Source organism: Ramularia collo-cygni (genome assembly GCF_900074925.1).
Source record: "Ramularia collo-cygni strain URUG2 genome assembly, contig: RCC_scaffold08, whole genome shotgun sequence".
NCBI classification, from domain to species: Eukaryota; Fungi; Ascomycota; class Dothideomycetes; order Mycosphaerellales; family Mycosphaerellaceae; genus Ramularia; species Ramularia collo-cygni.
This window is the reverse complement of record NW_019716262.1, coordinates 1,101,588-1,115,540: the sequence shown is the minus strand read 5'-3', so window position 1 is coordinate 1,115,540 and position 13,953 is coordinate 1,101,588. Positions and strand designations below refer to the sequence as shown.

At 49.6% G+C, this 13,953-nt stretch overlaps 5 protein-coding genes; 3 read left to right on the top strand and 2 right to left on the bottom strand.

Moving 5' to 3' along the window:
- Positions 1–1,595: 1,595 nt before the first annotated feature.
- RCC_05961 (uncharacterized protein) lies at positions 1,596–4,063 on the bottom strand (the record flags this gene model as incomplete). XM_023771225.1 has 7 exons in its annotated part: positions 1,596–2,516; positions 2,575–2,701; positions 2,761–2,931; positions 2,989–3,103; positions 3,167–3,775; positions 3,870–3,929; positions 4,000–4,063. 7 exons carry the CDS (start codon positions 4,061–4,063, stop codon positions 1,596–1,598), a joined length of 2,067 nt encoding a protein of 688 aa, XP_023626993.1.
- Positions 4,064–4,562: 499 nt separating this feature from the next.
- On the top strand, positions 4,563–5,615 carry RCC_05960 (uncharacterized protein; the record flags this gene model as incomplete). XM_023771224.1 has 2 exons in its annotated part: positions 4,563–4,598; positions 4,662–5,615. 2 exons carry the CDS (start codon positions 4,563–4,565, stop codon positions 5,613–5,615), a joined length of 990 nt encoding a protein of 329 aa, XP_023626992.1.
- Positions 5,616–6,204: 589 nt separating this feature from the next.
- Positions 6,205–6,834, bottom strand: RCC_05959 (related to Putative thiosulfate sulfurtransferase, mitochondrial; the record flags this gene model as incomplete). XM_023771223.1 has 2 exons in its annotated part: positions 6,205–6,491; positions 6,576–6,834. 2 exons carry the CDS (start codon positions 6,832–6,834, stop codon positions 6,205–6,207), a joined length of 546 nt encoding a protein of 181 aa, XP_023626991.1.
- A 372-nt stretch (positions 6,835–7,206) lies between these two features.
- RCC_05958 (uncharacterized protein) lies at positions 7,207–9,803 on the top strand (the record flags this gene model as incomplete). XM_023771222.1 has 2 exons in its annotated part: positions 7,207–7,482; positions 7,536–9,803. The coding sequence occupies 2 exons, from the start codon at positions 7,207–7,209 to the stop codon at positions 9,801–9,803; spliced, it is 2,544 nt and encodes an 847-aa protein (XP_023626990.1).
- A 901-nt stretch (positions 9,804–10,704) lies between these two features.
- RCC_05957 (related to phospholipase D) lies at positions 10,705–13,937 on the top strand (the record flags this gene model as incomplete). XM_023771221.1 has 4 exons in its annotated part: positions 10,705–10,812; positions 10,876–12,388; positions 12,447–13,252; positions 13,311–13,937. 4 exons carry the CDS (start codon positions 10,705–10,707, stop codon positions 13,935–13,937), a joined length of 3,054 nt encoding a protein of 1,017 aa, XP_023626989.1.
- Between the last annotated feature and the right edge of the window lie 16 nt (positions 13,938–13,953).

Here is a 13,953-nt window from a genome sequence, read left to right as displayed (position 1 = left end):
AAATTCCCCAACTGAATCGGGACCGCACCGTGGCTAAATCATTCGGGAATAAACAACGCAACCCTCAACCAACATCTCACGTCGTACACTATTCCTCAAAGCTGAAATATGAGACCACAATGCCTGGGGACAGACCCATGATTCTACTCCGCAGCTGAAACATGCAAACCGGGGGAAAAATTGGTCTTCCTCACCCGCATAAACAAACAAACACACCATCATCATCATCATCTCCTCCAGCTCTACGCATGAATCCTCTCCACACAAGCCATTGTAATTGGATATCGATATGCGGGCTCGGAAAATATTTCCTCGACTTTGCATGTGCAGAACGCAGCAAGGACATATTCAATACTGCAGTGTACCTCGTTCCTGTCTGTCAATCAGTCAATCAGTCAATTAGCTGGTTTTGAGACGGGCTTACTGGTTCATAGCCACAGATGGCGTGAGTCCTATCCTTTACTGTCCTATTCTGTACTGTACTGTACTGTACTGACCTGTGCTGTACTGGTAGAAAATAGATTGTTTACATGACTTTGCGCGACTTGACAACGCATTGCCCTCTCAAGACATATTTCTGCACGCAAGTAATTGAACAGTTCAACACAAGTATAACCCTAAACCTCCTCCTCCTCACCACCCTATCCTCCGCCTCCACCCCCTCCTCCTCCCCATCAAAACCTTCCCTGCCTCCCAGAAAAAAAAAAAACCAGCCCCCCTCCAATCCCAAAACCTCCTTACCCTCTTCCAAAACCACCTACACCCCAACCTTCATCAACACAGTCCTAAACCCAAAAATTCCACCGACCAACCAACCAAATTCGATTCCGTATGTAGCCTGGTTAATTTTCCAACGACTTTGCACAAATGTTCCTAAAAAACAACTCGGCGGCGCGTAGTTTGCAAACTTTAGATGATGGGGAGAGAGAGAGGAATTCTAATAATCGCGCATCTAGGCTAAGTTGGCGGTTTTGTTGGTTTTGATTTTGGATGGTTGATTTAATTGTGACGAGGTGAGTTTTCTTGGTGTTAATTAACTAACTAACTGAACTCTTTTGTTGTTGTGGGGGATATGGAGGGAGTGCTGATGATGTATCATGGCTGTAGGTCTTTGTGCGGTGGACATTCGATAGAACTATTCAGCCGCAACAAGTCCAGGGCATCGCTACGAAGTATTTTGAGTAAGTCATGTACTTACTTGCTTACTTGCTTCTCCTCCTCCTCCGAGAAAGAAAAAAGAGTCTCCGGGCATGTTTCGTTTGGTTTGGTTTATTGCTGACTTCCTTTTGCGCTTGTAGATACAATTCCCAACCCAATTAATGGAACAGAACAGCCTAACAATCATTCCTAGGTAATCAAAAATGTCTGTTTCGGAATTCAACACGGGCGCTTTCATTCACGCATAATTTGGGGTATTATGATGGCGTGTCGCCTTGTAGTAGTAGTAGCTCCGAGATTTTGATGCAATGTAGTTCTGATGGTGGTGGATTGATTTTTCGGGAGGAGGAGGTAACTTATGTGGTGTGATTGATTCATGGAAGTATGTATCATCACAAAATTTGGGAGTGTGTTTGTGTCAAGATGTCTCTCTTTTTTCACAGCGAGGAATTGGAATTCATCATCAATTGATCCCATTCTCCAAAGTAGTCGTCGGTGATGAATGGATCCTGGAGTGAAGATATATCCATATCCAATTCCATAAACCACGGCATTCCATCTGGTGGATTGTTGAAACTATTGCTGGGCTCGCTTGCAATCGCAGGTAGGTCATTCGGTATATGGCCAGCGAGCGATGGTGGGAGATATTGATCCAACCCTAGCGGACGCTGTATTTGATCCGTCTGTTGTCGTGTAGTAGTAATATGTATATTCCCCAACAAAGGTATCCTCAAAGTCAAACCTTGTGAAGAAGAAGTATCAACAGCAGGATTCCTTAACAGCGTCATAAGAGATTTCACCGCCGCAGAAGCCTCCCTTGCGAAATCCCCGCTGACTTGATCGGAGACGGATTCCATGGTATTGAGAATATCCCTCACGGCTTCCTCATTCTCATCTTCCAACGAAAAAGCCTGACGCATCCGTGTGGAAATTTGCTCAAAACACGACAGAACCAAGAATATCGCAGCAGAGAATATCTGCATGTCGATGATACGACAGATGAAGAAGCCAGGAGGGAGATTTCGTCTCACGTATCCATATCGTTGCGCCAGACTTCGACAGGCATCTGAACAGACTATACGGCTGTATTTGTACTGTTCATGCTCGTCCTTGTCCATCGCCGAGTGAATGTGAGTGCGAAGGAGTAAATAAAAGTGCCAGAATTGTACCAAATGGTCTCCAGAGATGGCACCATGACCTTCCTCCCACCAACTTCGAGGCGTCAATGACTTGAGGCTTTGTATGTCACTGTCGATATTCAGAACTTTTGTATAGACTTCGGTTTTGGGTTGTCCGGACGTGTGGCTTTCGTCGAGCTCTTGTACACGCATAGCGATCCCGGCGAGTTCGAGTAAGTACTGATGGAGATTCGTTAGCGTTTAGAGTGATGCTATCAAATTCCGACAATCTGCTCACCGGCTGCGATAGTACAATTCCAGCAGGACCCAAGATCTGTCGGCGTGGGAACTTGTGGGTAGCAGTAGCCACGGGAAGATTAAACATCATAGAGCTAAGTCGGTCTGTAGCACAGATAGCCTCYCATCTGGAGGAATGGAGTACCGTATCAGCGATCTATCTCGGTTGACGTCAAGTATAACTCACAGTGCTGCCTTTTCGATGACTCGAGGATCTCGATCAATCTGTTCAATATCTGTGCGTTGGCTCTCGAGGTGATGGCTGGTCCACGTTCGTGGAAGACCGATCAGCTCAGCCAAAGCAATCGTTCGGCGAAGTGTCAGCCATAATTGCTTGATTTGACCAAAGCCCAATTGCCTATCTCAAAGTCAGCTGCGAAGAGGATAGAAGGACGAGCATCTACTTGAGACTCACAACCGCAAGTACAGTACCGTTGTAGTCAAGCCTTCAACAGTAGATGCAATCCCGGAATGAGAGACGATTGTACTCTCAACAGCATGCAACACTTCCTGGACGTACTTTGGCACATCTTCGCAAGAAATGGTCAGCATGGGGTTGTTATTCTGCTCGCCGAATGTTCACACATACATACCCTTCAGCGTCAATCGTTGCTCACCAGGAGGAACTTGTCGAACAGTAATGGCGAATGCAAGCAGAAAGGAAGCGATATCCACAATCTGAGCATCCGGTAATAGCTGATCTTGATACCTCTCAATCATGACCTCGCTCGAACCGAATTGCAGAGGGGTCGCAAACAAGCTCTGGTGTAATTGCATCCATGCAGTACCATACCCAGCAGCAGCTCGAACATCCTCCTCACAGGGCATGACATGTTGGAGCTTAGCTCGAGCTTGTGCGAGGTACTTTGGTGAGCATGGAGGACGTATTGCCTGTTGCTGGGTATCACCACGCTRACGGCTGGGAGCTATCAAGGAGTTGTCGAAGAGGAATCTAAGATGTGCAGGGGGTGTTGTGGCTGGTCCTTCTAGTTCTTGATCTGCTGTGATATCCTCTACGGCTGGAGATGTGGAAGAGGAAGTGGATGGATGAGAGTCGATGGGGTCGTTCCTCTGAACGGCAGCTGCAATGCGAGCAATTTGTCTTTCCAATCTCTCGATCCGWTCTGCTCGGGATGACTCGGTTGTATTGGTTGGTCGCTGTTGATATACCTGCGGTACACACCGTCGTTGTCGCGTCTTGCCTGGGAGGGAACAGTCGAGCAATCAGCGATTCCTCGGATGATGGCAAGTATGAGATAGAATATGCGTTTGCCTCTCTGCTTAGACTCAACTTACATCCCGTACAAACTCGATCAATCTCAGTCTCCCAAATACATCGAATCTTGCGCTGTCGACCTACACAGCACGAAATATAAGCAAGTATACTCGTACATCCCACGAAGTAGGTTAACGCGCTGTGTCTCACATTCAACACAGCTCTTAGTCCCCTTGCGAATTCGCTTGGTAGAGAGGTCCGAAGAAGTATCCATGTCAGTTCTGATATCATCAAAAGTCAAGCAACGGACGAAGAAGCGGACGAAGATGGTCCATATGGTCCATAGATCCATCCATCCATCCATCCATCCATCGGGAACCGCGGACGAAGAATTCCGTCCGAAAGACCGAGGCTTGACGTCCAATTTGATGACTGGACCAATCAATATTTGACACCCACTTCTTCAATCCTGGATCCTCTCGGACGAAATTTCGTCCGTTTGCGACATTCCTTGCGACACGCGATCGTATCGTTTGACAAATGTCGCACGACAGCAGCAGCAGCAGCAGCAGCAGACCCGAAGTGATGGAATCGTCATCATTAACGACAATGTACTCGAATGCAGTCACACGGTCCGAATGTCCGATGCATATAGATCGGCATAAAGCATATGACTTGCCGGTGAATGTATATACATACATACCTTACACATCTCGACCATTGTAGCCACAAACTGCTTTTCTTGTAGAATATAGTGTTGATACAAGGAAATCATGTCCACCAGCCATGAAAACCAGCAGCAACGAGGGGTAAGCAGACAAGAATCCCAAACGACACAGAAACCAAGCTGACCTTCTCCCTCTGAAACCCAGCCCCCCTACGCCCCAACAACAGCAGGACTAGGCGGCCACCCAACCCTCGCAACCGACATCCCCATCGCCTCAATCTTCATAACCCTCTACCTAATCTCCGCAATCGCCAACCTCCTAACCTTCCGAAAAAACCATCGAAAATCCCACAAGTTCCTCTTCAACATCCTCCTCCTCCAATTCTCCCTAGCAAGAATCCTCACCTGCGCTCTACGAATCGCCTCAGCAGTCAACCCCACCAATATCAACCTCGCCATCGCAGCCAACATCTTCGTCAATGCGGGGATTTTACTCGTCTACATTATCAATTTGAATTTCGCGCAGAGGATTCTTCGTGCGAGACAGCCAGAAATCGGATGGAATCCCTTATTCCGAGGGACGGTCAAAATTTTATATGTATTGATGGCGATGGCGTTGATGTTGCTTGTGAGCTTCATCGTTGTGTCGACTTATACCCTGGATGTCGAGTTGAGAGATGTGGCGAGGAAGGTGCAATTGGCTGGAATCACTTATTTTCTTGGCTTCTCTGCTCTGCCATTATTGGTTCTGGGGATGAGTTATATCTTGCCGGTGTCTAAACGCGCCGAGTCTTTTGGGAGTGGGAGTATGGTTTCCAAAACTTTGATTGTGGTTGTCTCGACGGCTTTGTGTATTTTGGGAGCTGGGTTCAAAGCGGGAGCTATTTGGGAGACTCCCAGACCGATTGAGCATCCCGCTTGGTATCAGGAGAAGGCTGCCTTTTGGGTGTTTCTCTTTGCTATTGAGGTGGTTATTCTGTACTTTTTCTTGGCTGTGAGGATTGATGAGAGGTTTTGGGTTCCGGATGGAAGTTCGAAGTTGAAGACGTATCGGATGGAAAGGGCGGTGGTTCGTGAGGGTGCGGAGTTGCAGAGAAGGGAATCTACGAGCAGTAAAGCACGAGCTTCCATTGACGACGATAAGAAGTCTTTGGCTTGATTGGATTGTGAGGGAGGGTATGCTTGTTCAGCGGAAAGGGCACAGAAGAGAAATTGAATATCGACAGACAGACAGACAGACATACCTCTTTTTGATAGCAGTAGATGGAGACAGCCGGTGTCAATGTAACGGCCGATAATGGATGGCATGCTTATCCGTGATTGCAGGTGCACCTTCAGCTCAAAGTCAGAAGTTTCGAGACGTCCAAGGGCCAGTGTGAATTTGAAGATTGCCGCTTCTCCTTGGGGTAAATTGACGACAACGCTGCTTACGAACAGGTAGCTATACGCACAGAAAGCAGCAGCCTTGCGGAGAGCCACAAAGTTCCGATCGAATAATGTCTCCTGAACCGTCCTGTCGTAAGAAAATACAAGATTTTCGCATGTTATAGGTAGGGCGACAACCTTCAATTTCATCGGCCCTTGGTCTGATCGAAATGTGGTCAAGACAGGGCCATCCGCAAAGAAATGCAACGGTAAGGTATTGCAGCTCGACATCCATGTCAGTCAGCTATGAGATAAACCCACCATACCAAGTCCCTCAGAACAAAATCTCCCACCCAATAGCTCAAGAGCATGGTATGGTATCATCACGCCTTCCTCTCGCTCCCCCCATTCTTCTCCCAATCCAACCAACTACCTCGATACTCCGCCACATTCGTATAACCAATCTGCTGCGCAAGTTGCGCAGCCGCATTACTCCTCACGCCCGATTTGCAATAAAAAACCACCTCTTGATCAGCCGCGGGTTTGCTGAAACCAAATCTCTCCTCGAATTCGTCGCCGGGGAGAAACATGGCGTCGGGCTGGGATTTGATGGGGATGTTGATTGCTGTGGGGATGTAGCCTGCTGCGTATTCGGAGGGTTCGCGGACGTCTGGGTTTGGTGGGTGTTAGATGGATATGTGGCTTTGATGTACTGGATTGGATTGGATGGAGGGATTATTATGGTAACACGCACCGATGAGAATGACATTTTTCGAGGGAGTCTCGACTAGTTTCTGGATTTGGTGGAAGTCGTAGAGTTTGGAGGTGGAGGTTGGTGTGGAATAGTATCGTATACTCGTCGAGGCCAATGTCCTTTGCGCCAGCTGTTGCTGTTGTCGTGGTCGTGGTCGCGGGCCAGGCAGGGAAAATGTGCGGAGGGATGCTACTCTTCGGCATTGTGTACACACATTGCGGCCGAGAGCTGCCGTTGCTGCTGATCGTGCAAAAGCCATGGGGATATTAATGTATTTAATGTAAGGAGGTGGTGGAGGTGCAAGAATACTTTCTGGTGATGATACTTAGTTCAGGTATGAGGAGATGATGATGATGGGGAGCGACATCGGGCAATCATTGTTCCATCTCCATCTCCATCTCCATGATCACGACCCACCATCATGCCACCATTCCTTTCTCATCCACGGAGGACTCTCTCCCCGTCATGGAGATGCTGAGATATCGTGTGCATTATTGTTTGTCACGTCCTTCATGACCCAAAAAGGCTGACGCCAACCAATGCAACCCCCTGCCATCACCCCCGCTCTGGGTGATCATTGCCCGAATCCTACCAAAACCATGCCCCAGAAAAAAGCATGTAAATAACTAAGATGATTCTCCCGAGCAGCTCTGTCCAGAAGCTCCTCTTTTTGACCATCGTTGCCATTGTGGGCATCATGCTGGTAATATATCACCGTCTGTGCTGCTTCTCCGGGATTGTCACCACAGCTGCAGCATCAAGCGTCTGGCACGACAATGTCGGTGTGCTCCGCCATGTCAACCCCAAAATTGGTACATATGGTGTGACTCCCAATGGCAATGGCGGGATGATTCCCAGCGTCTGTCCGCCCTTTGGTATGACGAGATGGACGCCACAGACTCGCGAGGTATGATGATCTTGTTGATTGAACAAAAGCGATACCATCTCATATGAATACAGAATTTCATCAGCCAATGTCCATACAATGATATGGATGGGTATATTCATGGCTTTCAAGCCACCCATCAGCCTGCAATTTGGATGGGCGAGAGTGGTCAGGTAGTGCTGAGTCCAGGAGTGGGGGAAATCAAGCCTCTCTTTGTCGATCGGGCTCACAAATTCAGGAAAGAGGACGAAATCAGCACGCCGTATGTGTATGAAGTTACCATGAACAGCAGAGCGGTGACTACTAATCATAATCTCACCGAGAGCATCTACTCTCCCGTCTCAGGCGGCGCACAGCCCGTCCCTGAAGAAGTATCACAAGGCGCTAATGGTCGTATAAGAAGAAGAAATTCGGACCAGCAGATCAACTTTGCCCATATGTACGCGGATGAGAGTATCCCTCCACTGGTACAGGAAAGCTTCATCAAAGTTGCCATGACGGCCACTTCACATGTGGGACGACTGCAAGTGGACTTTGACGGCGAAGAAGATCCATACATTTTCATCCAAGCTACAAGACAGAACTGGACGGGCCATATCGATATCGATCCCGCGGCAAGGGAAGTATCCGGAAGTAACCCCCAACGACAAGACTATGCTCTCGGACCTCTCCCAGCGTCCCGCTTCTCGGGATACTTTGTGTCGAGGTTCTCGGAATCCTTCAGCGCTTTTGGAGTGACGCATGGAGGGACAGTCGCTGCGGGAAGTATCATCGGCGAAGGGGAGAATTTAGGAGCATACGTCCGTTTCCCCAAAACCTGCAAAACGGTCGACGTTCGCACGGGAGTCTCTTTTATCAGCATAGAGCAAGCTCGCAAGAATCTGGACTTGGAAGCTCCTGAATCCATCTCATTCGATCAGGCTGTTGAAGATCTCAAGCAAACATGGCTGGAAAAGCTAGCCCGGATCAAAATCGACGGGGTGAATGCCACCGATCCCGAGCACGACCCACGCATTATCTGGTATACAGCTCTCTTCCACGCATTACAATACCCCTCCGACTTTTCCGAACCCACATCCACCAACCCCGAAGCCCCTCGGACTTTCTACAGCGGATACACGGATAGCGTACACATTATGAACGACTCCTATTATCAATCTTGGTCGATTTGGGATACCTTTCGCGCAGAACACAGTTTACTCACGCTCTTCGCTCCGGAACGAGTGAATTCCATGATGCGTTCTCTGGTTAGGATATATGAGTGGTCGGGAAGACTTCCCATGTGGGCGAATGTAGTGGAAACCAACATCATGATCGGTACACATGTCGATGCCGTGCTCGCCAATGCCTTATCTCGAAATTTCACGGATTTTGATATAGGAAAAGCATGGGAGGGTGTGCGGAAGAATGCCTTTGTACCACCACTCAACGATACTGATCTTCTATACTATGATCGAGAAGGCTATACGCCGGATGAAGCACGAGCTGGTTTGACGACTTATATGGATAAGGGTTATGTGGCTAATGATCGATGGTCTGAAAGCGCCAGTCGTACTCTCGATTATGCTTTCGATGACCACGCAGCTGCCATTATCGCTTCCCACGCCGGCGATCACGAAACAGCGCAACATCTCCGCGCGCGCAGTAAGAATTACAAGAATCTCTATAATCCCACCACAGGCTTCATGGAAGCTAAAAACGACAATGGCACCTGGGCGGGAGGCAAACAAGGCTGGACAGAAGGTGATGAATGGATCTATACTTTCAACGTCATGCATGATATCCCCGGTCTYGCAGCGCTCTTGGGTGGGGAAGCGGGCATGAAAATGAAATTGGACGAGTATTTCAATGGGGGACATAATGATCACTCTAATGAACCCAGTCATCATGCCCCGTATTTGTACGCTATGATTGGTTATCCCGCTGACACGCAGAGGAGAGTGGGCGAGATTGCTTGGGAGGAGTATAATGCTACTTCGGCGGGACTTTCGGGGAATGAGGATTTGGGACAGATGAGTGCTTGGTATTGTTTTTCTGCTTTGGGGTTTTATCCGGTGGATTCCGCGGGGGAGGAGTATATTGTTGGAGTGCCGTTTTTTGAGAGGGTGGAGGTGAGGTTTCCTGTGGGGAGGGGAAGGGGGGAGGGGGAGGAAGGGGAGGAACATACGTTGATTATTAGTGCGGTTGGGGCGAGGGAGAAGAGGTTTGTTAAGGGGTTGAGGGTTGATGGGGTTGTGGTTGATGGGCCGGTTTTGAGGCATGGGGATGTGGTTCGGGCGAGGAGGATTGAGTTTGATATGGCTGCTACGCCGCAGGAATGGGGTGGGAGGAAGGTGGGTTGATTGATGATGGGCTGGATGATGTATGAGACAGTTTCGGACTCTTTGCGACCGACATGTGATTGAGCAATGCCCAGACGCCTTCCTCCTCCTGCAGCAGCTCGTCCGTTGATGGGCTTTGTTCGATAAGATATTCGACCACCCATACTTGACTCCCCGAAGGCTGCTGCTTTTTGTGCTTGTAGCCACCTGTTCGTACGGAGTAAGAGTTGTCGTCGACTCACTGCAAGGAGAGGCGGCAATCTTCAATATTTCGGCGGCCCTGGGTCCGCTGGTCCAAGTTGATTAGCGCGGGGCACCTTGATACAAGACTTGACAAAGTATTGATCCGATCTTTATCGAATTTTGATGGGCTCATTCAATTTTCGATGGGAAAAAACAAGGCGAAGACATCTTTTCGAGCACTGCAAGTAAGGTATGGATGGTTTGGGATGCAGGGTGGATTCGGATGTAGAAGCGACTGCACTGCGGGGCCATGGTTGCCTACCTTACCTCTACCTATAGCTCCATGGCTGACACGGGCTTGGTAGATYGATCATGTGTTGGTGTTGAAGACATGTGTGCACGATGATGAAGGGGATAATCAGTGTACTCAGCCATCTCTGAAGATTGTCATAAACACATGAATATATCTGTAAAGTGAATGACGGATAAAGTTGCCAATGTCAACGCGTCGTCATCGGCTGAGTCGGGCGGGGAGCAGCGACAGCGGACCTCCAACCACCAACCAACCAACTACCAGCTTTCCGAAACCCGACAAGCCTCACCAAGCTTCGCATTATGACGACTGCAGCACGTGTCTCTTGAACTGGGAATGCCTGTGAACTAAGGTACCATCTGCATTACATTAGTTCGCATACTACCCTCCCTCCATCCCACCCCATCCCAGTCCAGCCAGCCCATCATGTTCACCGGCAAAACTTCCCATGTGGGCGGCGAGAAGGAGCAAAAGGAACACAAGCTCGCCGAGGAGTCTGCCCAAGGGTTGAAGAAGAAGTTTCACAATTTCAAGGTACTTTAATGACACATGGTCGAGATTGGGTGGATTGGACTGGACTGAACTGACATTTTCAAGGTCAGCGCTACTCATTTGAAGCATCGAGTGGGCAAATTCCAGAATCTTCTCAATCAAAACCATCGCCACGATGAGGAGCACGAAAAGGAAACGGATGCCAAGCGGACCAGAATCGGCGAGGGCCATCGCTTCCAGTCCTTTGCTCCGGAGCGGGAAGGGAACAAGATCAAGTGGTATATTGACGGCAGAGATTACTTTCATGCCGTTTCCGTCGCATTGGAGAGGGCCACGGAGACCATCTACATTGAAGATTGGTGGTTGAGTCCCGAATTGTTCCTTCGCAGGCCTCCCGCTACTAACCAGAAGTGGCGTCTCGACAATACTCTCAAGCGCGCCGCGGAGCGGGGTGTGAAGATCTATGTCGTCGTCTATCGAGAGGTCGAGCAGGCCTTGACTTGCAATTCCCAACACACCAAGAAAGCCCTTCATGACCTGTGTCCCGAAGGATCCCCCGGATATGGAAACATCCGTGTCATGAGACATCCCGATCACAATGTGTTTGAAAACGCCGCTGATATGACCTTTTACTGGGCTCATCATGAAAAGTTTATTGTAATCGACTACAACCTCGCTTTCATCGGAGGCTTGGATCTGTGTTTTGGTCGATGGGACGATCATCAGCACATCCTCGCAGATGCCCACCCTGCCGGTGTGGACAATGAAATCTTCCCGGGTCAGGACTGGAACAACAACCGGATCATGGACTTTCAGAGTGTGCAGGATTGGAAGAGCAATGAAGTCTCCAAGGCCGACTACGGCCGCATGCCTTGGCATGRTGTGGCCATGGGAGTCATCGGACCTTGCATCTACGACATCGCCGAGCACTTTGTTTTGAGGTGGAACTTTATCAAGCGTGAAAAGTACAAGCGAGACGATCGCTATGACTGGCTAACTCTCACTGGCCGCACGGGAGATAACGAGGATCTTGTGGGAGTCCAAAGGCCCAAGCATCCAGTGGGAGAGTACATCCACCACCCTCTGACGCCTCTGGAGAATAAGTATGCCAATCCGAAGAGGGGCAAAACAGCACAACACCCTCATACCGATGCAAACGAGTCGACTCATGGCGTGGCTTCCCATGACAACCCCGATGACGGCTTCGACGCGGAGAAGCGGGAGATGGATGAACATGGATATTATAGTGACCAGCATCGACGCGGCCATGGACTGGGAAAGGAACTCAAAGAGCGCGGCATCACCCTCCCGCACCGTCACAGCCATCAAGACATCAATTTGACACAAGAAGCCGACTCGCAGCAGAATGCTCATGTTACTGGGAATGACCCCAAAAATGAAGGAGTCATCACAGCGTCCGGCGGACTGGAAGAAAAGCGCAAAGGATACCCATCGGAGAGGGTGGAGCAAGGTGTGGTGGAGCTGGACGGTACTGTCCATGCACAGCTTGTACGATCATCCGCCGATTGGTCTTCTGGTATCCTGGCCGAGTCGAGCATCCAGAATGCATACTGTCAGGTCATCCGAGATGCAAAGCATTTTGTATACATTGAAAATCGTAAGTGGTGGCGGACGTGGAAGATTGACGAACAGTATCACTAATTGGACTGTAATAGAATTCTTCATCACCGCTACTGGAGAAAWTCAGACTCCAGTCCACAATCAGATTGGAGCTGCGATTGTTGACGCCTGCGTCCGAGCGGCGAAGGAGAATCGCAAGTTTCGGGTCATCATCGTCATGCCAGCAATTCCGGGCTTCGCAGGAGACTTGAGAGACAACGCGGCCATGGGTACCAGGGCTATTATGGACTACCAATACAAATCCATCTGCAGAGGTGATCACAGCATTTACGGCAGGATCAAGGAAGCGGGGTTCGATCCCACCGAGTACATCTTCGTGTTCAACCTACGCTCGTATGATCGTCTGAATAAGACGCCTGCCTTGAAGCGACAAGAAGAGAAGAGTGGTGTCACCTACCAGGAAGTCCAGCGTGCACAAGCCGAGGAGGTCATGTCTGATGCTGTTCATGGAAGTGAGAGCTTCGAGGGGGGAGGAAACGCTGGAGTCAGAGAGACTGCCAAGGAGGGAGGTATCAAGGGACTTTTCAAGAAGACTAGAAGGACGAGCATCGACTACAGTAAAGGTGGCGTGATTGAGCCCGAGGATCCCAACGACGACCCGGAAGTGTTGAGAAAGAAGAAGGAGAAGTTTGAAGCAGAGAAGGAGGTGGAGCAAGAGGCCGAACACAGCGCCGACTCCATTGCGAAGAATGCCATGCTGGATCAGAAGAAGCCGAGTGAGGAGCCATATATTGGTCGTGATGAGAATGGTAAGAGAGTGGGTACTGAGGATGAGGATGAGGAGAAACGACAGCAGGAACTGGAGAACTTTGTCCAGGAAGAGCTATACATTCACGGCAAGGTGAGCATATCCACCACCATCCCCTCTTGAAAACATCTTACTAACACAACCCTCWCAGCTCCTCATCGTAGACGACCGCATCGCCATCTGCGGCTCCAGCAACATCAACGACCGCAGTCAACTCGGCTTCCACGACTCCGAACTAAGCATCGTAATGGAGGACACCACTCCCCTCGAATCCAAAATGAACGGCGAGGACTTCACCGCCGGTCTCCACGCTGCCACTCTCCGCCGCATGCTCTGGCGCGAACACCYCGGTCTCCTCCCCCCACAACCCCACGACGCGACCTCAGACCCCAACGCCCAACCCCCCGGCGACGCCGATAACGACTGGCACTCGGGCGACGAATGGGACACCTTCGTCACGGACCCTTTATCGGAAGAATTATGGAAAATGTGGACCAAACGCGCCACAGTCAAMACGGCGGTCTTWCGCCACATCTTCCACGCGGATCCCGACGATAATGTCAAATCCTTTGAGGATTATGATAAGTTTTTGGGGGCGAGGGGCAGTAGGAAGGAAGGGCATGTGTATGATTTGTTTCAGCCGGTGGATGTTGCTCGGAAGGAATTGGATAAAATTGAGGGGCATTTGGTTTGGTTTCCGTTGAAATTTTTGGAGGAGGCGAATATGGCCGAGACGGGGTTGCAGGTTAATTCTATTACTGAGAGTGTTTATACGTAAGGGTTGTTTGGAGGGG